Source organism: Drosophila rhopaloa, unplaced genomic scaffold (assembly GCF_018152115.1).
Source record: "Drosophila rhopaloa isolate 14029-0021.01 unplaced genomic scaffold, ASM1815211v1 contig_115, whole genome shotgun sequence".
Taxonomy (NCBI): domain Eukaryota; kingdom Metazoa; phylum Arthropoda; class Insecta; order Diptera; family Drosophilidae; genus Drosophila; species Drosophila rhopaloa.
In genome coordinates, this window is record NW_025334990.1 from 12,941,903 (window position 1) to 12,968,888 (window position 26,986).

Here is a 26,986-nt window from a genome sequence, read left to right on the forward strand (position 1 = left end):
TTGCATATTTTCCATTAATGACCCAGAAAATATATGTGATCGTGGCAGCTGAAAACGGAAAAACTATATGTTGAAAGCCAAGAAGAAAGACCAGCAAATTGATTTGAAACGATGGCTAATTTTATTTTGATCAGTTAGTGGGTGGAATGCAGAACCCAAGGCTGATGGCGAAAAATCGGAAAAATCGCTGAATGGAATACAAGAAATCAAATTTTATTAACACGTTTTTACGGTTCATTTTGATACAAATTTTTTTTGCATTGGTTAAACAAAAAAAAACATTTACCCAAATAAAATAAAAATTTAATTACAAAAGCATTTGGACAATAAAAACACTTAACTTAACTATTTATGCAATGTATATTTTATATAATATTTTGTCCAATATACTTTTCATACACACTAAATACACAAAGCATTTATTTTTGAACTTGGACTCTTAAAAGTAGACGACAATAAAAATGCTGCATTTCATTATAATCTCTGCTTTATTATTGGTGCATAACTATTGTATTAGCTCACATAATTTTAATAATAATTATTAACAAGCTTGTTTATTGGTAATCGGACACCATGTTAGGTGACTTTCTCTGATAAAACTAAGATACATTCAACGCCACCATATGATATGTTATCCTTTTTCACCTTCAAAATGAATTTGTTTAGGCCAGTGTTGGCATAATGTGCCCAAGAATCGGCGGACATGTCTACATTTCTTAAATAATATTCACCCTTTTCGATTGGGCATTTACCTGTTGGAAAATTTGAGTCCTTTAAGGAAGACGCAAAATACTTGTCGTAAATAATCCTCAAATATGCACAGCTCCTATAACTAACGCCAATATTTGAGGGCTTCCACTCTCCATCTTTGTGTACAAATAATTCGTTTGACAATTCAAAATCATTATTCAAGTCAACGTGGAAAATTATCGTCCCATTCAAAAAATGTTGACGTCCAAGGAGCCGAAAGTTAAATTCGAACAGCGTTTCTGTGTCTCCTTCAAGTTTGGTTATAAATTCCAGGCGAGAATCCAACATAGCCCGTACCACTCCCTAAAGGATAAGTCCTTTGAGACAAATTTTTAAATTTCATTAAACACACCTACCAAAGTGATGATTATGTGAACCAGTGGGCCTTCGATATATTTGAGGAACATTGTTCCGTAGTTGTCTTTAAAGTTTTTAAAACTGTTACTAAATTCGCCGCTTGTCTTATATATCTTCTGGTAACTGAACATTTTGCATGTCCATAGACCATTAAAATATATATTTTATCTTTTCAACACTAAACAGCAATTTGAGTAAGATAAAAACAACGAATAGATAATTGAAATGGCTTAGATTTAGATAGATAAGCCACAGGTTTTTTTGTCTCTTCAATCATTGCAATTTGAAGCTAACCATTTAATGAATGTGAATTTTCGTATTTTTGTTAAAGTGAAAATGATTAGCTTTTGAAAATCCTATCCTATCTTCAGTTTTCAACCCTATTTGCCTGTTTGACCGCACGTAATGCCTAGGGAAAAACCCCCCACGCACCTCCCACATTCGGAAAATGGAAAATGGAAAACGGGGCTAATGGACCAATGCTGCGCTGTTGCAGTTGCCGAAGTCCGATTGTCGGTTGTTGCTGTTTGTTGTTTGCTGGTTTATTATTAGCACGCAAAGAAGTTTAGCGAGGTAAACACATTGACTTCATGTTGCGCCGCGGAAAACTCGACGCAAACCGAGGGGAAAACTGATTTCGAAATGAACGGGAACAAAGAGAGCACGAAAATAGCGCAACAAGGCGTTGCCTAGAGCCAAAAATGTTCCCCCAAAACTAGTCTGAAATTGAAAAATATTTTTCGAACATGCCGAAACAGTTGCGCGTGCAATGAGCGAGAGAAGTGACGAGTGGCGGAATTTGTCCATTTTCCGAAATATCTCCCGAAAAGGGGATTCGCATTGATATGTAAACATTTGCAGGGTGAAAAGTTTTTGGTGAAAAAAAGGCAAAGGAAAAAACCTGTGACAAACATGTACCAAAATATAGTTGCGTCGGGACAACTAAACAATTTGGTGCACCCCAAATAACCAACAGAAGTTGCGGAGGTGTAAAAACATCATTCCCCAATAACGGTGGCATTTTCACCTGGCCTGCAAAGTGCGAAAGCGGAAGAAAAACCAACAGCTAACACAAAAACAAAAGGGAACAACATAAACTGCAGTGACAACGACATGCAAAACAACAACAAATCAACCAAATTGTAGTGAAAAGTTTTTCTTATCGTGCTCGGAACTTTCGTTTCTCTTGCAGCAGATTAAAATGTATTACAAATTAAAAGAAAATTATCCCCAGTTAAATTTATAGCACTTTCTGGGTACATAGTTAAGTTAAAAAAAGCGATTCAAATTTAAGAAGGGGTTTGTTATAAAAGGAAGAAATTTAGATTTGTTTTATATGATATTTAGCATAAACTATTTTGTTTTACTATATTGGCAAATTGGTATTTCTTGACATAAATTAAAAGATAAGCAGGTTTTAAGAATATACCAAGATAAATATAATAGTTGTGTTTAAATGCAAATAGAAGCAACAAACCAAACCACATCTCAAGGAGTTCTAAAGCATTTTTAGGCCGACTCAGGTGTTATTATTATTTTTTTTTTTTTTTTTTTTCGCGCGAAAAAAAAAAGTTTATTTTTAAATATTTTCCATTTCAAAAACCTTACCCCAACCGAAAGTAACTCAACCCCAAAGTAGAGCAGTGTCCAAAACAAAACGTGCCGCCATCCCAATTTTCGATCGGAGCGAAAAAATCAGAAGGAGCGACCGCCAGCTGCGTTTAGCGCATTTAGGGGATTTGCATTATTCAAAGCGCAGCCAAAGGCGGAAGCCCGTGACGTAAAAGCCGGGCGGATTCGGGGCCAAAAAACCATTTTTGGCCAAAAGCCCTTGGTCACTTGGCCGTGTGCAAATCAAAACGCAGCTTAGTTCGGCAGCCAGTATGTTTGCCTTGGACTCTGGCGGAAAACCTTAAAGCCTGGAGTGGTCATAGGTGGTTTGGTGATGGTGGTGGTGATGGTGATTCCTAGGATGAGGATGGGTTTTTGGAGGATCTCCGAGCACACGTTTCCCAGCCACACACCGTTGTCTGGGCACGTTCGCATCAAGTGGCCCGACCTGGCCGGCGTTTTGTTTATTTGCCTTTGCTTTTGCTGCTGGCCAAGGCGGAATGACCAAATCGGCGGGAGTGGAGTGGAATGGAGTGGATATGGTGTATACGTGGGTCCCACTGGAAAGTGGGAAGTTCTATGGCTGCAGTTGCCAACCGCGCGTATACGTAATTTTATGGCCAAGGCTTCGGTTTGTTCGCTTGCGGCTCAGCCGTTGTTATTGTTTATAAGGCAGGCGGGCAACAGACCACTGGCGGCGCTCTTAAAGGGATTTAAGTTACCCCACTCCCACTCCATGCACACACCAATTAGACAGACAGTCAGCCTACAAAACTAAACAGAGAAAAATATATTCAACAAAAATAAACACATACGATAATGGGTAATATAATATTCTTTCAATTTGTAGTATTCAATTTTTCAACAATAAGCTAAGCTATTCGTTAAACATCGAGTATTTAATTATTTAAATATTAATTTAATAATGATTATATAATGGCCGAAAAATTGTATCTGAGAGGCAGTTTCCACAAGAAATTTATAAATTTAAAGTACTTTTTTACTTAATATGTAAAAATCCTTCAAATCTATTTAGTTCATTACTTTCAAAATTTACTCTAAAATTTAAATTTAAATTTTGATGTGCCAAATACTTTATTCAATTTAAATGTTGGTGTGCCAAATATTTTATTCAATTTAAATGTTGATGTGCCAAATGCTTTATTCAAATTAAATGTTGATGTGCCAAATACTAGATCTATTGTTTTAGAAACATAACTCCATTGTGATTACTGATTTTTAAGATATATTTTCACTGTGTAGGTAGTCTCCTCATGTATTTATATTTGACTTCATGTGTGACCATGACGCATGGCCTTTTATTCCCCCAACGTTGCTGTCGTCGCGTCCGGCCATTAGGCTTTCTTCCGTTTGATAAGATACGACGACAGTGTACGTACCGGTAACCCATATAAATATAGACTAGCGTAATTTAATAATGGGACTAGATAATTGCCCGCTTTGCCATTATTTATAGTTCACACTTGTAGTAGATATAATGGGAATTTATGCACTTGTTTCGGGAATGTTTAATGAGCGATTTTGGCAAGATTAAGGAATGCCAGAGATTATGGAATGCCAACTAATTTATTGGGTAATGGTATGCCAGTGATTTCTAGTCTGGTTTATTGCCATTTTCAAAATACACAAAGTGCGGAAATGATTTCAGTTTTAGAATTGTACTCAGCATTTTGGAATGTTTTACAATTTAAGATAATGACCAGTGCCTAATAAAATTCATTACACTCGATAAAGCACATTCTATTTCAACAGACCTATATTTATAGTACTTCCCAGAGAGTTATTAACCATTTGTTGTTATCTTGAAATCTTACATACAGTAGAGACTTCTTTTGAACTTAAATTAATTAATATAAATATTCCCAAGACTTTTCCCAACCAAAACAACAGGATAGGGGTTTGAGACGGCAACAAGTTGCGAAAAAGTGACAAACTGGGAATAGGAAGCAGCCATATATACAAGTCTATATAGCACCGATAGATCTACAAATATAAAAACACACACTGTTGGCAACTGTTTCGGTGGCTCTGTTGCCAAAAAGAAAATCGGAAAAGTTTAGAAAATGTGCTAAACGACAACAGGGAAAATAATTTTCATTCGCGTACAAAAACAAGCCGCAAAATGAGCGACAAGCCAAAAAGAGCGGAGCATACAAATTGCTCTGCAATTTATTTTTATACGAAACGAAACAGACAAACACCAATACAAATGGGAGTGTATATACATATATAAGCGGTTGAGGTTTGCCCCCTATATTTGTGCTTGTGTTTGTTTATTTATAGATACGTTTACGAGAGAGTCGATCGAACAATTTCTCTCAGTGCCGCAGTTATCAGCCGAAAGCACATTTATAACCACAAAGGAACACACATACGCCGTATTGGCAAAAGGCTGAAACAGCAGCAAAAACAGCTCAAATCAAATAATGTTCGGCCAGCCCAAAACAGTTTGAGGCAAAACGCTCGCTCGCGATGACACAATAGCAAAATAGTGGCGCTGGCGAACGAATTTTGCGCTAATATCAAGCATACGCAACGTGGTGCGCGACCGACCAGCTATAAATAAAGAATCGTTCTTTTGTGCCATTTTTTAAGTGCGCAAAACCAAATATTTTCAAAATCTGTGCAATAAGTGAAGTGAAGTTAGCACGCAAAATGTTGAGTGATGAATAATTATAGATGCCATTAAATATTGTGGAAAAAAAACATAAAAATAAACATCAAGTGTCAGGGGATAAGTGATTAGAAAATTCTTGTGGAAATTTTGTTGAAACCAGCAGCGGCACAACGGGTCAACGTTTGCGGAATATCAGCGGCAAGCGACGCAGCAATATGATCTATATAGATGACTCAGAGCCGGAAGGTGGTAAGTCTACAAATTGCTGCAAAATCGAAAAAAAAAGCCGATAAGGGCTCGAATAGCTGTCAACGCTGCGTATGCGTGTTGTGTATCACCGGTGATAAGAATCGTTGTCAACTGTTATCTATGTATATACGTGTTATAAATGCATACCCTGATAAATGTCTAAAAATGCTATGTGTAATTATTGTATATTCTTCGACAGAGATTATACTGATAACTCTTTCCATTGCCTTTATGTCTTGAATCCCCCATAAGCCAAACTGCAAATAGACAAATCAAATCAACACAAATCTATGGCTTAGCAGCTGTTTTCGATCACTCCTTTTTTTGTTGGCCATTGAAGTTATCAGCAGTTAACTACGCTTTAATAAAGGGCCAAAACAATAAACATTTTCGGCCCATGATACTGATGCCGATGCAAAACATTAACTTTTATGCACAGATAAAAAACAAACCGAAACACAATTGCAGAATGGATCTGGCGAAATCAAGCTGTGAATGGTGGAAACAAATGCTTAAACGATTTAGAGCCGCATCCCAGGGGCAGTGGGCTTTTAAAAATACATGAATTTCAATAAAATACGGCCATGACTCGTTGGGAAAGCGGAAAAGTGGGGGCGTGCCCAAAAAAAAAGGGGCCCAGATAAGGCGCACTGTGATCAGGAAACATTTGCGACGCCGTTTCCATTGTCAGAAACAATAAATTTCACGCATAAAACAAAAGAGGGGCCAAATATATATATATATACATTTTTTTTTCTTTGCCTGCTGCATTAAAGCTGAAATGAAAGGCAAAAGGAAGCGCAGACGATGAAGGATAAATGTCACACCCGATGAACGTTGGAAAAACTGTGGTAACTGTATCTACAGTGGCTTAGCCAGCCGAAGACAAAGGCAAGTGGAAAACCCCAAACTTGCAAAGGGAAAAAGGAAGTGTCAAGTAGTTGGGCCAGCAGGAAATGGTTGAGGGGTAAAATTCTCGTAGCATGAAAAATGTCGAGCGTCGGGCAATTTCAAAAATGAAAAGAACCCAGAGCAAAAAAAAAATGGACGCGTAACACGAGGAGGCAGAAGGAAAAGCACCCACAGAGTCCCACTGATTTAGTGCCATCCAATCCACCGTGTGGGCCCAGGACACAACAAAAAAAAAGGGTTACGCCTCTCGTTTTGCCAGCCATCGAGTTTTCCCAGGCAGTTTTCCCAAATTGGCAAATAACAACAAACGGAAATACTTGTCTACCTGCGGCAAAGGTGGCAACCTGACCGATTGGCCAACCTTTTTCCCGGCCAATTCTCACTTTTCCGTGTGCAGGTGTATCTCGGGTTTGTCTCAGCTGAATTATGTGTGTGCTAATGGCGCATAAGCTGATTTCTCAATTTCCTCTACCCAGCTTGTCTGGGCAATTAAGGGAAATCTTTGGAAAAAAGACACTTTAATCGGAGAGGAAATGAAAGCATTTACAGCGGAAATTGCCAAACCGCAGGGAAAACCAAACACGTGGAATTTTAATAAAAATATTTTTATATTTTTCTACTTTTTGTTTACACAAACTCTAGTCAAATAAATCAAACAAGCAGGTCCTATTATATTTTAAATGTAGTTGGTTTTTATACATTTTCCAGCTTTTATTGTTTGCTCTGGAGGCAGAGAAAGCACGCCGATATTGTATAAATATTTAAACAAGAAATCTGCATAAAAATGCTGGCCAGCGTCTGATTGTGGCGTCATTAGATGAACGAAATATACATATTTCTTTATAAAGATGATTTTTCAGCATACAGTAAAGACGTATAAGAAAGGAAAAATGTATTTGAATTTATAAATAATGGTCCTATTTTGTTTTAAACATTTTGCAGTTATGGTGTAAATATTTAAACAAGAAATTCCCATAAATTTTTCTTTATGAAGACGATATAAGCATTATATAGTAAAGATATAGAGATGATTTATGTATCAGACCTAATTAATAATGCTTAAATATAAAAGTGTATTATATTTTAATTATTTGAGACTAAAGATCAAATTTTTTGATTTAAATTATTAAATGGCTATAAGACACAATACTTTTCTAGCTCTTAACGAGTCGGTCATTTTGGGGAGCTCACTCGGTGGGTGGGAAACATTTCTCATTTCTTTTTTACCCCGCTGCTAACCAAAAATATTCAAAAATAAATTTGTATTTCGTTTGGATTTTTCGTACTGCGCTGCCAAGGTGAATGTAAAGCAAACAGGCAAGCGCGAAAGAATCTCTCACTGGCCGTCCTGAAAGTTACTCGTCCGATTTTCCCCCTGAGAGTCGCCCGTATATATAGATCTAGTTGCTTATATATAATCGAGATAAATTTATTTTACGTCGCATTTCATGTTGAAGGTCGTTCGTTGATATTCACTTCAGTTGACGTTGCGAATTCCTCGACTCTGCATCATCGCGGGGTCTGTGTACTCTACTATGTGCGTTTGGGGTTTTCAATGAGATTTGGCCAGAACTTGATCATTTATCTGGTTGTCAAGTAATTATGTAAATATTTCATGTTTCCTGATTTTCTCAGCCCAATATTTGGCTCTGCCTCAACCACATCCTATAGATACTTTGTCGTATGTTATGTTTTTGTGACTTTTTGGCCTTAAACCAAAATTTCAGAATTTATGTTTGCCCCCACTAAAAGGGAATATTTATTAACCCGTCTTGGCGAAGCTAAATTAAAAGACATTTAATTTGCATATATCTGGGGACTATAACAATTTATAGAATATTTAATTCAGCTCCAAGGCATTTTGGGCAAAAATAGGAAAAACGATTGCAAGAATCGTATAAAAAGGAGATGTAGCTGCGAAAATGTGCTGTTTGGAAACCAGCAGTCCAAAATCCATTTTTGTTTCCGCCGCTTGCCTGCAATGTTGTTTAAATTTTTAATGCAAAAGTATCTCCGGCAGTTTGTCTGGGCCACAGCTGCAGGTGGAATGGCAGTATTAAAAATGCAAACAGGGGCGTAGAGTGCATATATGTATGTATGGAGCGGGTTTGTGTGATTATAGCGCATACGCCATGTGGTGCAGATGCAAGAACGGCAATGCCGCATGCTAAACAAATTAAAATTGCAATTTAATGTATTGGCAGACAGACAGCCAGGAAGCCCTGTTAAGATTGCATTTGCCAAATGCAAAACTAAACAAACAACTGTCGAATGGCGGAATGAAGAGGGCGAATCTGCTTGTTGCAACTCAATTTGCATGTAGACACTTCGCGCCCCAGAATGACAAACGGAAATTTCCATAATGCCAAACAGTTTCAGCCAGAACCACATTCGAAAACAACCCCAAAAGCCGCCCAAATACCAACTGCAATTGTTATTCGGGCTAAGGACACTGCTCGCATCCAGCGAAAATAATCAAAATTATGTAAATGCTCTCTTGTATTCGCATTCGTATTCGTATGTTTTTATTTATTAGCAGCCTTGCATTCCGCCTTTGCCTGTCATGCCGGTCATTTCATTCACATTTGCATTGCACGTAGTCAACAGCATATTCGTTTTGTAATTTCCCATGTTGCTGATTTATGGGGCGCAACTAAATTCCACTAGGACATTCATTATATAGTCAACTCGTCACAGTATCCCCAGCTAATCAAATGCTGCCAATCATTTTAATGCATATTGCGTATCGTGACTCTTTAGTTTTCACCATGTTTTCATTACCCGGGGATTATTGCGATATTTAATTGTTGACCAGCTACTGGTATTTAAAAGGCCATAACTCGTCGGGTATTTTCGCGTATCTGCCTCGGTAATCGCCTTCATGCGGCCAAACAGATCGTTAATTCAGAGCGATTTTCCCATTCTGGCTGAAATTAAATTAAAGCCCATAAACTGTAACGGCCAAGAGTAATGCGTTGGTTAGCTGCAAGTGAGATACATCCACTCTGAGTGCGAGTATCTTTAGCTGTCGACGAATCCACAGACTGATGAGGCACTTTGGATCCTGTTGCCTGTCGGAAACTGTCTTGTCAATCGACATCCTTTGGGGAATGACTGAAATGCAATTGGAACTTGGCTCAGCCATTTGCTACGATAATTTGTGAATGAGCTTGGAGTCTCAATCAGGCTTTAATTGAACTAGAACTGATGTAGCTTGTCTCTAAACAATAAAATCTTTAGCATTTTGAAGATACCTTAATTTTTGAATAAATGGGAACACCTCTATTTCCTTATGTTTTTATAATTCTAAAAAGACTTTAATGGCATTGTATGGTTAATGTAACCATACAAATTGTTAGTCTTTTCATTTGATAAGATCTTTGTCAGTTCTACTTTTAAACGGTTATCTTATCTGAAAAGTCATTTATATAGACTGAACAAAAGACTTCATTTGTCTTGCTTGTCTTTGTATAAATTACTATACTGTCTCAAATAAAATTATAGATTGCATTGCGAACTGAGTAGAATATTTTCTTTATAGAGAATTCACTGACAGCTTAGGTAAATGTATACATTTCTAATCGCTTCTAAAAAGTAAATTAAAGTTTAGAGGGCGTAGAAATCTACTTGCCCCTACGTTAAACGAACTAGTTAAGGGCATAAAAATGGTACTTTAACGGACTGTAGAACACGTCATTGGCTCACTGGTCACTGAATATTTGAGCACTTGCAGCGAGCGTATTGTATAAATAACATCAACACCATTAAATTGTCAAACGTGCCACTGCACTATGGGGTTTTTGACCACTTTATGTGGCATTTAGTCATTTTTTAAAAGTGCTCTAATTAAAAAAAAAAAAATGGAGTGCATTAACAGAACATCAAACTGTTATGCCTCATACTCAAAATGTTAATACTTAACAGCATATGTTAGCATAACAGCTGTAAAGTCAGCTGTTGCATCCAAAAGCACCAGCGCTAAGTTTGCAATTTTTTCAAAGCGTTCTTTGAAATTAATTTATTCGTGTAAAACACCATTTGAAAAGAAAAAAACAAATGGAAACTGATCTCACAGGCTTGTACTATATGTTAAATGTATTAATTGTTTAAATTATGTGTGTTTATACTAATATTTTGTCATTTTATAAATGCACCTTAAGCTGAAATTTGAGGAACAAATTTCAACTTTGGGAAGAGTTTTGAAATAGAAGTTTGCATTAGTTTTCAATGCGTCCAAGTGTATGTTGAAGCCTTGTCAATTCTGAGCAAAAATTTGTTAGTCTTATTGTGCACTTTTCCGCACTATTGGTGCAATTTTAATTTTTCTTAGATAACCTCACTTTCTCCAACGCCGACTTGGTTGCTGTTTGGAATAGCGAGAAGGGCAGGCGTGAGCAAGAAAAGGCTATACAATGTTTGATGAACAAATTATTTATAATATGAGGATCATTTTGATATGTTTGTCCTGTCAGTTGCCCGTCAATTTGGACAAATTCGAATCATTTTGCCTACAAATTGGCGAATTGTTAGTCGATATGTATCCGTGGCTGCCGATGAGTTTTGAGTTTGATGAAATTTTTTCTTTTTGCTTTTGTTGCACTTTTTATCATCCACTTTTATAGGCATGGAGCAACAAATTTCAGTTCCTTAAATTTCATTAATTTTTTTTTAGTTTTAACCGATCGTTCCTATGGGAGCTATAGGATATTGTTTCCTGATGCAAACGATTTTCACACTATATGTGCCTAGGGACAAACAATGACGATTGGTAAAATTTCATGTCGATATCTCCAAAACTGACCGAGTTATTAATTAATGCCACAAAAACAGGCCAAAAACCCCATAGTGCACTGTGGGTGTCTATCTCTCCCTGAATTTCCCCCTGCATCTGTGTGCGTGTTTGCCTGGTGTGTGAGTGGGTGTGGGTGCTTGTGGAGGTGCGAGTGAGTGTGCTGGTTGTGTCCACGTAGCTTGCAAGTGCAAACTTTATTTAGAGATGTCAAACTGTCGCTCAGCCAGGACACACATACAAGTGCAGATACAGATACATTGTGCAGGAGCAGGTCCATTGCCTTTGCAGTTCTACGTGTCAGCACATTGTTGATGTGGAAAAAAGAATGCACAAGAAAAAAATATATATATCACTAAAACATCTATTCGACACCCAAAAAGGATTTGGCAATCAAGTTTCTGGCTTTAAATGGCGGATATAGTTTAGCAATTGCTGAAGGAATATCTACTTTTGGAATAAGTTAAGCTAAAGAAAATCAGAAACATTTTTAATGATTTAAAAAGTTATTACCATCGAAGCTCTCTAGCGATTTCAGTTGATTTTTCTCGATATATCAATCTTACATTTTTTTTAATTAAGCTAAATAACTCGAGTTCAAAGATGTGACATTTTTAATGACTTCAAAAACCGACACTCTATAGCGATTTCACCTGATTTTCTCTCGGTGTATGAGTGAGGAATCCAGGATAGACAGTCGGGTAGTAAATAAGGCGTTAAATTTTAACAAATTGTTGGCAGAAGCGCGTGCGAACATGCACCATGTGGCCGTCATTGAATCGATGACCTTTCAATTACCTCGCTGTTTTTCCCGATCCCGCCCGATCCCGCCCGATCCCGCCCGATTCCGATTTGAAGCGACCCGGTTCGCACTAAAAACCTGCATCTTGATTAATTGTTTTGTTTGTTGCGCGTTAATTGATTTATCTTGCTGATGCCGCAACTAATTCACAGAGCTGGCAAATTATTTATGGGCAGGCACTCACGCCCCCACGTCCCCATATATAATATATGTTATATCCTATAGCCACACATGTGTAATCGGCACTTCCACTTCCGGTTGGCATGGCGGCAATTTTTTGGCCGCTTTGTGCACTCTGCAATTTACAGTTGTTATTCAATTATGCCCCCCAAACAAATGCAATTCGATTTGAGTGCAAATATGTGTTCGCACTGCTCGGCATATTTGCTATTTTGCAATTCCCCTTTGGGTTTTTCGAAGCAGCCGCAGACTTCGCTCTCCGCCTTTGATTTATGCGACCATTGGCCTACACACACTGGCAGCCAGAAAAAGATATAGAAAGTATATATGCATCTGTGTGAAGATATCTCTGACAATGGCTGCCTTTTCCCCTTTCATTTAATTCATTTGTTTTGGCAGCTGTTTTGGCCAGAGTTTTTAAAGTGTTTGCGGCAGAGGGATTTAGTTTGTAAAAATGCACACTGTAAATTTCTTAAATTCAACCCAAAATTGCCAAACAATTTCCAAATTCCAGGGGGGAAAATTGGATGCCCAGCTGCTGCAAATGACAGCGGCACTGGCCTTTGTGTTGCACTCATAAATTAATACACTTTGAACGGGCTGCCATCGAGAGCCGATAATTAACTGAGCGCCAGTCGCTTACTAACCGCCATCAGGATCGGCCATGGATAGCTAGTGCATTGACAAAATTTCCAGGAGTTTACGTTAACGAGTTCGGATGATGCTTTGGACCCTCTGAATCTCCCTCTTTACCTGCCACGCAACTGCCATAGCTATATTATAACACCAGCGGGCAACATAATTGGTTCTTATTAATGGTACTAATTAGTTTTTATAGACGAACAATTATAATATAATAAATAAAGAAAGAAACCTGTATATTATGCTGTTTTGTCTAAAGATTTAGTAAATTAAAAACCATGAGACACAAAAGCTTTGTAATAATAAGGGAATTCTCTATCTGAAATATAAATATTTCCCATCCTGAAACTGATATAATATACACCCTCCCTTTAATAACATAAAATGATTAAATTACTAAAGAATACATTAATTTGTTGTGTTTAATTGTAAATTCACTTTTTTTTCTGAAATTTAAAAATATAAAATTTCTATATGTTTTTTTTTTTTAACTTGTAGATGTGGTTTTAAAAACGTGTTATTTACACTTTTTGTTTTGCGTATCCAAAATGTTACTTAATATTTTAACCTCGACTGTGCCCCATAAACAGCAGGCGAATAGAAAATGGCAGAGGAACAGGGACAGAAAGTCATTTATGTATGAGCGTTGGCACTAGGTGTCTACGGTGGCCTCACGTCGCTCATTAAATTAATTAAACGCTGAGTTGCCAGCGAATACATCGGCATCTTTTCGTATTTGAGACACTCGCAGAGCTTAGCAATCTAACAGTTTTGAATTTTCATCGCGCGGCGTACTCTTTTAATGCCATTTTGTTGCAGACTAAGTAGAAAGTTTTAATGAGTTCATTGCGGTGTGCATCGTTAGTCTGGCTTGAAATTGTTTTGCATTTAGAAGCGGCTGTTGCTGCAGCAACTTCCCCGATTTTCCCCGATTTCCCCAATTGCCCTACCGATTTCCAGCCATCTGCTGATGACAGGGCAGAAAAAAGGAAAGCATTTGGCTGGGGGAAAACTCCAGGCTTGTGTTTATCTTTGCAGTCTGCAGCAGTGGTCTCCATTCGATGTCCTTTGGCCCTTTGTTGAACTTTGGAATTGCCTTGAAATTGCTGTGCTCACATCGATCAATTAGCAGGCATTTTATGCTGGGGCAGCCTTTTTAGGGGCACTTTTAAATTTATCACTGCTGCAGTGCCCTTAAAGCATTTTCCGCTCAGCACCGCTCAACTTTCGGTGATTAAAAACGAAAACAGAATGGAGAATTCCCACACATATATACGCTGCTCGAATGGCGGCGTTGATTATAAGCGCGAAAAGCTCACCCATACAGACGGCCGGAGATTATGTGTGTGCCCACAAAAGCCAGCGTAATGAATGTGTAAAGGGATAGCCAAAAAGAGGGTGGGGAAAAAAGGGAAAACCCCTTTGGAAAAGCGCCACAAAGCGTTGGCTAGAAGCGATTCAAGAAATGCAAGAGCCTCGTCGTCACACATGGCGTATGTGTAATGTTCGGGGCGACCAATATTTTGGAATAACTCGCTTAGTCCTTAGCTCGCAAACGACTAAATTAAATGCGAAATAAGCTGAAATGAAAATTCCAATTGAATGAGACTGGTAATGGGATAAAAAACAAAATAAGGGAGCACGACACATGCATACAAATTTCTAATGCTAATTTCATTGGGACAAAGCTGGTGAAAGCCAGCGAAAATTAAATGAAATAAAATAAAATTGCATCACCAAGTAAATTGGCAACCAGAAGGAGCCAAAAGTGACAACCCAGGCTGGGCATAAATTTTGAATGGCAATTGCCCAATTAAAGTGTGCCACAAAAGTATGCAGCATAAACTGGAAATTGCCCGGGAAAAGCAGGGGAAAATGTGGAAATACTTTGCACTGCATTAGAGCTGAGAGCTTTATGGCAATGGGGCGACTTTCGTCAGTTCTCGGGGAAACGCTCAAGGTCTCCACACACCCACACTGATTATTACTTTTCATTTTTCCATAACGATTTTCATTTTTCTCTCGCTTTCCGCACATGCAAAAAAAAAGAGCAGGGCGTTTTCGGAGCGGATTTACGCTTGGCGTGCAGGAAAAAAAATGATGAAGATGAATTGCCGTTGTTGAGATACTGCCGAAACATTCGATGTAGATATGGAGGATTAATATGAATATATATATATGTATGCAGAATAAATGGATACATGGTATTGATTTGTCTCCTGTCATCTGTCCCCAAAAGCATTTGTTTAAAAACAAAAAAAAGTCGGTTTAATTCCGCAAGTTTCACTTGTCATTTATCATTTATTGAATTCGTTATCGTCAAACATTTAGCACATCTAACGTGTCCATTCGATTGAGAGAAATAAATTGTGTGCCAGTGTGTCTAATCAGATCAGGACTGACAAGGATCACTGGGTTTGAGAGGTTTAAATTAAAATCTCTAGGCATTATAAAAGAAAAGTTTGTATATCCACAAAATTGATTTGTATCACCAGCTCAAGTTATTTAAAAAACTTTGTAGATTTTTATGGCACCCAAATAATTAATTATAAGGAACAGTTTTCTGGGTCTTTACTGGACTTATGTATTTTAGAAATAACCCATTAATGTTGAGCATTCTTAAGCTTTCAACATATGACATCCGGCTTTGACGTGGCATTATAGTCAGGCTTACAATAAGTGAGAATACTCATAGCCCTCTCATTTTCTTTGCATTTATGCATGACCATTTGATGAAGGCAATGTGTGTGGGGGAAGTCCCTGTAATAACCAATTTGAAATGGCACCGTAGTCACAGTCGAGGCAAACTTTTGCCATTTTTTTAATTCTCCCACCACACACTTTCAGCAATGTTCTGCCATTCCATTGCCATTCTCATACCAGCCATGGTATTTCCATGGCACTTAGGCTGATTAAAATGCACAGACATCCCGCAGCATCGTCATCAGCAGCAACAATAACAACGGGAATATCTACTGGCAACTTCAGAAGCACATTTTCAACAAATTTCGCCATCAGTTAGCACAACGTCATCAACTATATATGTATAACCTGTAGCCTGGTCAAAGCTTTAAATAAAAGTAAACCAAAATATATTGCCCTTAAATGAAATCAAAGTTCAGTAAACACTTTTTTTTACTTCTGGAAACTTAAAACTATCGAAAACTCTAAAGGAACTCCGTTTTGGCAAATTATTCTAGTTTTATAAACAAAATAGAAGGTAAAATAATTGTATAAATAATAGACTGAACTAGGGCGGATTTTTTAAAAATGAGTTTTCTAATTTCAAGGGAAAACTAAGGAATATTTATTCAGACATCTTAATTTATATGCTAATCCAAATGAGATGCAATAAAATCCGATTTGAATATTGGATTAAATTTATGGAAAATAATAGTTAAGCAAGCTGAAATCCCCTGACAGAATGCAAATGCACAAACTTATTTGCTTTGAATTTTGCTAATAACTTTACAAGAAATAGTGTTTTCATGCCAACATGTAAGATGTTTAAAGTAAGGAAAAATCAAGAATTGAAGAAAACAAATTTAAAGCTGCATTTTGATAGAAATTTATTAATGTGAAAACCCCTCATTCTGTTTGGCCGACAACGAACAGCAAACGAAGGCAAAAATTTAATTCAAAGTTCATTATAGTGAGACTAAAATCTCTTTTGCTTTGAATTTAGCAAGTGTTTTAACTTGGCAAACAAATAGCTTAACATCTTTGTTCCGGCTTCCTGTCGGTACATGTATAAAATGTATTACTTATATGCATTTTCCCGTCTGGCCTTGCCATTAAATGTTTGGCATACTTCTGCGGATTGCTTTGGTCGCGTAAAAAAGTGTTATTAAAAGCGAATATAAACAATGGGGAAACGCCTGCAAGACCGTGGTGTTTGCGTTACTTTGGTTTATATATTAAAACGCCGACGTCTGGCTTGTGGTTTTTTTCCCTCTTTCATTTTATTTTGTGGCCATGTAATGTGTGGTACATTGACATCCATCGTTTGATGTGCAACAGTTTGCATTTGTTGTACACGTTTTTCCCTGCTAAATTCACGTACCCTTATATTGTGTTATTAAAAAAATTTCATTAAGCACATTACACAATTTTTACGGCAGCAGCAAATTGCAACATCAAATCGATGGACGGATGAGCCAGGGGGAAAACATTTTTCGCTTCCGCTGAGGATTCGGTTCGTTTGGAATTTATTTTTTAATCTGAAAGTCAAGGCAAGCCTGGCAACAGTTGCCGAAATGAGCAGTGGGGGGTTATCCTGGCAGATCCTTGACGACCGAAAGAGCAAAGGCAAATCAAAGAAAAATTTGCTGATTTTCATATCAGAAAAAATTGCCATCGTTGGCACAAAAAATCGTTCAGCATTTGCATCAGGCGCTCCAATGGCGCTCTATTGAATGGGAAGTGCAAATATAGTATCTGCGACTCCCGCACAGCCATTTTTATTGATATTGTGCATAAATTAACTTTATAAAGTTTTTTGAATTGAATTTGCAACGAGTTGCACTTTTGAACGCAATCCACACATTGACCCTAAGGGGTGAAAGAGACGGAGATAGGGACATGATAGAGATGTCGATAATAGTACTTCTGAATAAGTGATGTCTGACATAGAATTCAAACTTTAGACGAAAGCTGTCTAACAGCTAGCAGATATAAAATCATTTGGTATAAGTAGCACTAATACCCGTAGATAATTATAAGTAGGTAGTTATATAAGCATCTGGATAGTGTGCAATCATCGCAATTAGATAGCTGAACTTAGCTGAGGACATTCATTAAGTCTAATAACTTGAATATATAAGTATTGATCTATAAGTCATCAAAAACCTTTTTTTAGTTCCTGATAGGCACATTCATTACAATATATAAACATTCATACAGTCAAATTATCTATAATTATGTAATGCCTTTTTTTGTTTACTCAGTTAAAGGTCTTAAACAAACTAAATGAATCACACAATAAAACGTAAAGCTGAATCCATATATGTGCGAATCAGATTACTTGTACATCAATATTTTTCTTCCACTTCCTCCGCATTCCTCTCAACGAATCGTATATTATATGCACATCTTGCAGCTTAATGGAACTGAAATTGATTTACGAAAACACTTCAAACGGCTCAAGTCCAATTTCGATTGCATTTGGTTAGTGCATCGGGGTCGTCAGCCCACCGCCCACCGCAGCCACGCCCACCGTCTCGCCGGAGCATATGGGCATATCCCAGCCCCTCAACCCCCCTCTCCGAAAGTCTCCTTATTTTTCCTTTGGATAAGCGGTGCAGTGCAAATGCCAAGCAGAGTCGATATAAATGCATTTATTCATGAGCTCGAACCAGGAAATGAATGGGAGCTACCTGCCGCCCACTCACATCCATTTGTAAATATGAATATGAGTACACAAGAAAAAAAACAGATTGATTTAAAAATTATCCTTGCTAAACATCATTAAAAAAATAAGTAATCATAGTTAATTTTGTATTTTATTTGATTAAAAGTTATTGTGTTGAACAGATATATATTATTTCATGTGAAATAATCCTTTCATATGATAAATATAAAAAGTTGATAAAGGCAATTGAGTAAAAAAATTGATTAAATATTCGTATTCGAAAAACTATACATGCTTAAGATGCTTTTTGTTTTTTTTCTCACACTTTTTTGTCGCAAATATGATACACAAATGTTTTTTCAAGTATTTAAGACAGTATGAGTGAGCTTTTGTGCATAATGTATCCCTGTCTGCGCTCATGTTGAAATTTTATGAGCGATGAAATATCTTTTCGAATCCACTTTTGTGTCTTTCGAATTATGAATTATGGGGCCGAGAAGTTGGCAGCTTTTCACCAAAAATTCCATTCAATGGAGGGGGCCCGACCTCTTCAATTTTCTTCTCTAATGCAAGTGTTTGGGCGTGTTTGCCGAAACTTAAATTGTGCGCATTATTGGCAGAGTGCACTCAAATGCACTCACACATGCACTCACTCACTCAGTCGCTGCATGAATTTGCGCCAAAAACCGTTTAAGCGATATATGGCCAAGGGGGCGTGGCCGAAGGGGAGGCGTCAAGACTCGGCAATTGCAGAAACTGCATGCATATATATACAAGTGCCTCGCTGCACACAAATAGCAAAAGGAACGCTCTCAGCCGCCATTTCTATTCACAGTAGACGCTCAACTTTCACTTTGAATTTGCCAAGTTTGTGCCTCTGCCCCACCATTCCCCTTGCCTCTTCGAAAAAGTCCTTTCCTTTGCTTTTCTGCCTCGCCTTTGATTTTAAAGATTTATCGTGTTTTTCGTAGCATACTTATGTGCGCCATTTACATATTAATGGGACAGCTGCCGCGCAGATGACATCAATTCATAGACGCTCGCTAACAGCTTAACCCCTTAAATACCAACGTTAAGTGCAGCTGGAAAAAGTCATGAAAATGTTGTACTTATAATTTGGGTATTTCTTTAAAATGTTGTATTTTTTCTTAGCTATAATCACTGCTGTCTTAATTCTTATTAAATGAAACGAATCGTTTTTAAAATGATTTTCAGATAGATGAAAAATATTATATAAGTGACATTATTCAATTTGATATTTAAAATATACTACTATCGTAGCTTATGTAAATTTCCTTTAAATATTCTGTTTGTCCCCACTCGCAATCAATGGGTTAATACAACAATCTGACTGACTGACTGAGTTACCCAACTTTTACCATGAACCTCTGCCAGATTATCAATAATTCCAATTGCAAATTTGCGAAAGCAACCGTTGCGATGCGTCCCACAAAATCTCCCAGGGATTATTGTGGTCGAATGTCAAGTTAAAACTCTTGTCCTTAATGGGAAAAAAAACAAGAGAGAACGCTATAGTCGGGTGCCCCGAATATCAGATACCCGTTACTCAGGTAAAGGGAGTGCGAGGGAGATGGAGATAGAAACTTTGATCACGCATAACTTTTTAACGAATGGTCCGATTTGAAAAATTTCTTCTACATTTCGATAGGTATTGATAAACACAATAAAACTGCATTTTTACTTTTCCGAAATATTTAAATTTTTAAAATCGTATATTAGCCATTGTGGGCGTAAAAGGGGCGTGGCACCTTTTTGAAACAAACTTGCGCTGCGTAGGAACTCCTAGAATCTGCATGCAAAATGCCAATCTTCTAGCTTTTATAGTTTCCGAGATCTCAGCGTTCATACGGACGGACAGACAGACGGACAGACAGACGGACAGACGGACAGACGGACATGGCTATATCGACTCGGCTAGTGACCCTGATCAAGAATATATATACTTTATAGGGTCGGAAACGCTTCCTTCTAGCTGTTACATACTTTTGCACGAATACAATATACCCTTTTACTCTACGAGTAACGGGTATAAATATGAAATATCGAACACAGTCTGGTGACCACACGCAGACCCTGGAAAGCTCAGCGCCCACAAACATACAAGTAAACCCATATTTGTCACAATATTCCAGCTCGTCACTGTTGTCGTCCCCATTTCATATCGTTGCCTTGTACAAAATTCAATTGAATCAAGTCATTTTTATTTGTTTGGCAACTTGTAGACATGCACAACGGGCAACGAGAGCAACAACGAATCAAATTCTGAAAAGGGTTTCCTCTGAATACAACAGGAAAACTTGTGTGCAATATGTCCTGCGAAATATGTGACAAGCACAAACTGTTGTTGAGCAGTCGGTGGAGGAGCGGGGTCCATAATAGCCGATATTAAATGCACTCCAAACTGGGCCCCGGACAATAGAAATGATTGAAATGCCATATTGCCCGAGGAGCACTCTCAACCATGTAGCACACTGTAGCTCCAGGGCGCACTTGTTGTTTTTTATTTCTGACCAGGAACAGGAAATCTAATCAAATCACACAGTTGAGGTCTTAATCAGACCGAAACATTTCCTACCATATAAGCCACCTCTGGCTATGGCCTTTGAATTTATGGCAGCCAACTGATATGCTGATAAGAAAGTGCAATGGAATTACGGACTGACGAAGTTTTGTAAGAAACCAAAAAGTCTGAAGTGCTTACTTCAAAATCGATATCAATGCACCGATGCGTCAGTAAAAATATTCTGTGTGCTCCTGAACTCAGTAGTTTATTTGCAGTTTATAGAAAGTAATATTTTTAAATGCGACTAATAATATTATGTACCTTAAATAATATGACTTTAAAGACGTTTCAAAGAAAACAAACTAGAATGCGTCATTTACACTTTTTAAAAACGATAAATGGCCTTAACATTAGTAAAGTATATATCGCTTTTTATCGCTTTTTCGTGCTGTTGAAAAACATAAACATTTATTAGCCAGCAAAATGATTCCATAAATGTCTAGGAATTACTTTAAAAAGAAAACAATTTTCAAACAATTTAATTAAGGAAAATCTGTTATTACGAAACTATTTTATAGTCCCCCATTTTAATGTTCTCTATTTTATTATTTTGCAGTTTTGGAACCGGCGTTTCCTATGCGCGATGCGACCATAAATCGCAACGTCGATGCCCATAAACTTTACGATGTGCTGGGCGAGGTGGGTCGGTGAGTATCCTGCGGCACTGATCGTCGCACTCCCCATACTTCCCCTGGCATCAATAATTAATCAACATTTATCCCTGTGCAGGGGCAAATTCGGGACTGTCTACAAATGCAGGGACAAGGCGAATGGCCTGCAACTGGCCGCCAAATTCGTGCCAATTCCGAAACGCGAGGACAAGCGGAATGTGGAGCGGGAGGTGGAGATTATGAATTCATTGCAGCATCACCTCATTATACAATTGTACGCGGCATACGAATATCAGAAAATGATGTGCGTCGTCCTGGAACTGTAAGGAAGATATCAAGAGCGCCAAAGCCCATACAAATGAATGTGTTGATTTTGCTTGTCCTTGTCTCGTGGGTGTGAATCCCCTTCTATATTTCTCTATATATATATATGTTCATATATGTTGGGGTGAGCTGTATTTGGTGACCAAAACTTGAAAGCCCAGAATATAGTAGTTTTAAACTTAAATATGCTTAAATGGCTATGGCTGTATAAATCTGTTTAAATCTGTTTACCAATCTTAAACTAAAATCAGCTCAGTTAAATTTGGCTTAAAACAAGAAAGAAAAGCTAACTTCGGGCGGAGCCGAAGTTGATATACCCTTGCAGAATATTCTGTAAATTATATTCTCCAAAATTATTCATATGATGCAATCTTAATACTCATAAAAAATCCCAACTTCCTAACTTTAAAAACACCAAAGTTATGGCATTTCCAATCGTTCAGTTATATGGCAGCTATAGGATATAGTCGGCCGATCCTTATGAAATTTGATAGGTTGGATTGATTGGTTAAAAATAGAACCCATAGAAAATCCCAACTTCCTAACTTAACAAAAACCAAAGTTGTGGCATTTCCGATCAATCAGTTATATGGTGGCTATAGGATATAGTCGGCCGATCCTTATGAAATTTGGTAGTTCGGATTGATAGGCCAAATATAACACCCATAGAAAATCCCAACTTCCTAACTTCACAAACACCAAAGTTATGGCATTTCCGATCAATCAGTTATATGGCAGCTATAGGATATAGTCGGCCGATCTTTATGAAATTTGGTAGGTCGGATTGATTGGCCAAATATAAAACCCATATAAAATTCCAACTTCCTAACTTAACAAACAGCAGAGTTATGGCATTTCCGATCAATCAGTTATATGGCAGCTATAGGATATAGTCGGCCGATCCCGGCCGTTCCGACTTATATACTGCGTGCAAAGGAAAGAAGGGTGTGTGCAAAGTTTCAATTCGATATCTTTAAAACTGAGAGACTAGTTCGCGTAGAAACAGACAGACGGACAGACAGACGGACAGACGGACAGACGGACAGACGGACATGGCTATATCAACTCAGGAGGTGATCCTGATCAAGAATATATATACTTTATAGGGTCGGAGATGTCTCCTTCACTGCGTTGCACACTTTTGACCAAAATTATAATACCCTCTGCAAGGGTATAATAAGTCTTTAAATGATTTTTGGTCACAAAATTCGGGTCACCCTAATAAATTTGTAGCCCTCTATTTCACTATTCGTTAAGTTTGTTGTCCCCTTTGTTGTTTGCCACATTGTTGCTAAGGACACAATATCTTGCAATCAGTGGGAATGTGCATAAAATGCGATTTACACGTACGCACATTATCGTAAACTAGTAAACTTTTCTGCCACACCCAAGCACACAATACACCCACACAAAGTCCGAAAGAAAAACCTTAAGCAACAGGTTTTCCCCTTGACACACAAGCATTTATACAAATTTACAACACTTTTATTTGCCTCGCGAAAGTTTTCCGCAGCTTCTTTGTGCACAAATGAATGCTGACATGGGTTAAGGGTCTAATGGCCCATAAAAACGATTGAGGCAGGTGTTTTGGCCCACTGATTAGTCGACGGCCTTGACCCACATTGCCCGCCCGTTGGGAGAATACAGAAAAGCTGAAACAATTTCATTTTCATAGACCCAAAGACAAAGCCCCCGAAAAGACTTTGTCAACTTAAATTAATTTTCAACAAAACAAGGAAACTGCAATTTGGACAAGTTGTGCTGTTGTTCTTGTTCCTCTTGTCGTTTTTCCCCCTAGAAAAGTTAATTGTTGACTGGCATAGTTCTCCTTGGCATATTCATAACAGAATGTTCAACTACGACCAACATATTTTTCCAAGAAGAAAATTCCTCGCCTTAAGATGGGCTGCAAGGAAAATTGTTTAAGCATCCTGCTTTCCACTTTTAAGTTTCATCGAGCAAAAGCCACTCAAAGGAAATAAGCAGAAAAGCCAAACTCAAACAAAGTGCTGGCATTTTAACTGGATTTAAATGGGATCCTTATCAATTCACTATAAATATTTAAGGCAATTGATTTGCACATGGCAGGCAAAATGAAACTTCTCGGAACAAAAGCTTCATTGGATTTTCTTAATTGATTGGATTTACCAATTCAACTTTTCGTTGATCACATTTTAGTAATATTCTGTTTAGTGAGAATCTCATTTTGGAAGTAGATTATTTAGTGTAAAATAGTGAAAAAAAACAGTTTGTTTTTAAAAAAGGATAGCATTAACTAACTAACTAAAAGTATCTGAGAAATTTCAATTGTAAAAGTTTTTATTTGTTTTAGAAAGGTTTTGCAATTTATTTCACTGTATGTTCCTTGCTTTTATAAAATTTGTTTACTGTAATCTTAAAAGCGTTGAAATATTCAAATTAAATTAAATTGGTTCATAAAGTATATTTTAATTGGATAAAAATTTAGAATTTGTAAAGTATTTGGATAGATCTAACAAAATTGGATAATCATAGCATTTTATTTCTGATAGTATTAAAAGCTTAGCAATAGTCAACAATTGTCCATAAGTAGGATAACAGTATTCCATTTCAAACGTGAAATGCACAAATATCCACATGCATTTTTAATTTACTCGATTTCGAAGTGAAGTGCATCAACTAACTAACAAACGAAAAAAGCAGAGAGAAACTAATTTCACTGCGGCATTTCTCCTATTTTTTTCGGCATTTTTCATGAGCATCTGATGGAGGAACGGGAGGGCTTATGTGTTGTGTTTTGCTGTCAACATTTGGGGAAAATCTGGGATGACATTTGTCGAGTGTCTGAACATAATTCCCTCCGATTCCAAATCCAATCGGCATGCTGTTAGTTGATGCCCGTCACTCGGGCGGATGGATGTTCATGGATTATCTGATTTTCGTGTTCTGGCAGAGCAATCGGTACTCTTGTAAATACCATAACTAGTTTAGAGTGGGCCAGGTAAGGTAACTAAAAACGAAGCTAAAACCTATGGTAAACGAGGAGGAGAGACTAATTGAAAGGCGATAACTCTGCTTATGGTGCTTGGTTTGCATGATATGTTTTGTCTTTTGCGTTATTTGGAGTTTATGTATTTCTGTTTTCTGTTGTTTTTCTGGTTTTCTAATTCAGGGGATTCATTTGTTATTTTCACAGCATTGAAGGTGGCGAACTGTTCGATCGTGTGGTGGACGATGAATTCGTACTGACCGAAAGGGTTTGCCGCGTATTTATTCGCCAGGTGTGTGAGGCCATGGCTTTTATCCACGGCAATGGCATAGTCCATCTGGATCTGAAGCCCGAGAATATTCTGGTACTCACACAGAAGGGCAATCGCATCAAGATCATTGACTTCGGACTAGCACGTAAATTTGATCCAGATAAGCGTCTTAGGGTGAGTAATTAAAAATAAAAAAAAGGGTTTTAAATAAAATTAATATTTTAATATTTACTATATATTAGGTTCTCTTCGGCACACCAGAGTTTGTGGCGCCAGAAGTTGTTAACTTTGACTGCATATCCTATGGAACAGATATGTGGAGTGTCGGTGTTATATGCTATGTGCTGTAAGTTTTACAAATATTTTAGAATAACTATTATTACTTTGAGCTAAACGTTTAAAAGCTGAACAAGCTATTGATCCTACAGCATCTTGAAATAGTTTTTTAGGTTCTCTATATTATATTTCTTACAATGTTTAATACAAATGTAAATAAAATATATTATTCACTTATTATAGAACACTTTAAATGTCTAATACAAATATAAGTACTCTTTAAAGTTTTAAAAAGATTTTAAATTATACATATCCTAAAAATCCAAGTTTAAATGTAGATAAAATATTTTCTATTATTCAAGTCTCTAAATTCCATTACAATAAATGTAATACAAACTTATACTTTTGCAAAATTTTGAATTACTTACTAAGTTCTTACCAAGAGCTCAACACATTCTGTTAAAATTATAAAAATATCTCCAAAGATGTTGATTTTGCCACTTCCTAGATTTGAGCCAAAGCAATATTTTCGAACCATTTATGTTGTACTCCGAGCAATTAGAAATTTAATCAAGACCCGCACTCATATCTTAAGGGTAGAATGCTTGGGAGAAAACCAATTAAAAATGTGTACCAGCTAAAAATGTGATAATCAAAAGGGGCGGTTGTTGAAACTGCTCTTCCTTCTTGTCCAAAAGGAGTGCGAGCGAATTTAATTTAGTTAATTAAGTGTTGGTTTTGTGTTTTTATTTATTCTACTTACGCTGCTTTTACATTTCATGTTTATTGACTCGCCCACACCTCAAAAACTCACACACAATCCCGTATGATGCGATATGTTGTGGTTGGAAACAGCATCTCAGGACTGTCGCCTTTCATGGGCGAGAACGACATTGAAACAATGTCAAATGTAACCATTGCGAAATACGATTTCGAGGATGAATGCTTTAATGGCATATCCCCCGAGTGTCTGGATTTCATAGCCAAGTTGCTGGCGAAGGACCTGGGGTGGGTGTTTCTCGAGCTCTCCCCTAATTAGAGTCTGCTTGCTAACCCGTTCCCGGATTTCCATTTCCATTTTCATTTCCATTCCCCCAGCACCCGGATGACAGCCGCCGAGTGCATGAAACACAAATGGCTTCAGCAGCGGCCGGCCGCCGCCGCCACAGCCACGCCCATCACAAAGGCCGCCTCCGCGGCGTCCAAGTCGCGCCTGAAGTCGGTGTCTCCGGTGACGGCTCCCTCGGAGTCCTCCGAGGACTCCACGGAAACCATCGAGGACGACGACGAGGAGGCGGAGTCGGAGGTGGAGCAGGCCAAGCAGGCGGATAGCCAGCAGGACGAGGAGCTGGCCAAGCTCTGCAGCGCCGCCGAACTGGAGGTGAGTAATTGGGGCAGGAGACCTGTCGGGCAAACAAACAATTTACCTGGTGTCAGATTCCCAGAGATTTTAAAGGCTTGGTATTTTGTACCTAATTAATTTATTATTGTTATCAACTTAATTTTATTACATCAATTAAAAAATATTTGCATTTTATTCTTATTAGACTAATGTCTACTCCTACAATTTAATGACAACATTCCTGTCTCTTAAACGATTTATTGCTTACAATTGTATCAGTTAAATATATATCATATTTTATAATACTGGAAAACTAATTTTCATTTTAAG

At 37.6% G+C, this 26,986-nt stretch overlaps 2 protein-coding genes across 3 annotated transcripts in view; one reads left to right on the plus strand and one right to left on the minus strand.

Annotated features, from left to right (window-relative positions):
- Positions 1 to 527: 527 nt before the first annotated feature.
- On the minus strand, positions 528 to 1,301 carry LOC108040849. Its single transcript, XM_017118496.1, has 2 exons — positions 1,107 to 1,301; positions 528 to 1,053 (listed from the first exon to the last, which is right to left on the minus strand). The coding sequence occupies exons 1-2, from the start codon at positions 1,236 to 1,238 to the stop codon at positions 577 to 579; spliced, it is 609 nt and encodes a 202-aa protein (XP_016973985.1). The 5' UTR covers positions 1,239 to 1,301; the 3' UTR covers positions 528 to 576.
- A 579-nt stretch (positions 1,302 to 1,880) lies between these two features.
- LOC108040847 (death-associated protein kinase related) overlaps positions 1,881 to 26,986 on the plus strand; it is a 28,432-nt gene continuing 3,326 nt past the window's right edge. Inside the window, exons 1-8 of one of the 2 annotated variants that reach the window (XM_017118494.2) lie at positions 1,881 to 1,954; positions 5,335 to 5,605; positions 21,421 to 21,511; positions 21,594 to 21,797; positions 24,975 to 25,212; positions 25,281 to 25,384; positions 26,170 to 26,322; positions 26,413 to 26,695. In XM_017118494.2, the coding sequence (XP_016973983.1) occupies positions 5,572 to 5,605; positions 21,421 to 21,511; positions 21,594 to 21,797; positions 24,975 to 25,212; positions 25,281 to 25,384; positions 26,170 to 26,322; positions 26,413 to 26,695 (1,107 nt within the window). In that variant the 5' untranslated portion in view covers positions 1,881 to 1,954; positions 5,335 to 5,571. Of the gene's footprint in view, positions 1,955 to 5,022; positions 5,606 to 21,420; positions 21,512 to 21,593; positions 21,798 to 24,974; positions 25,213 to 25,280; positions 25,385 to 26,169; positions 26,323 to 26,412; positions 26,696 to 26,986 lie in introns of both variants that reach the window. The other variant, XM_017118493.2, reaches the window with a different exon arrangement.

Excerpts from the sequence above, each read along its gene's own strand:
- LOC108040849 (XM_017118496.1), bottom strand. The coding sequence starts at position 1,238 with ATGTTCAGTTACCAGAAGATATATAAGACAAGCGGCGAATTTAGTAAC. Across the intron at positions 1,054-1,106 it reads TTCACATAATCATCACTTTG|GGAGTGGTACGGGCTATGTT; the intron begins GTAGGTGTGTTT and ends CTTATCCTTTAG.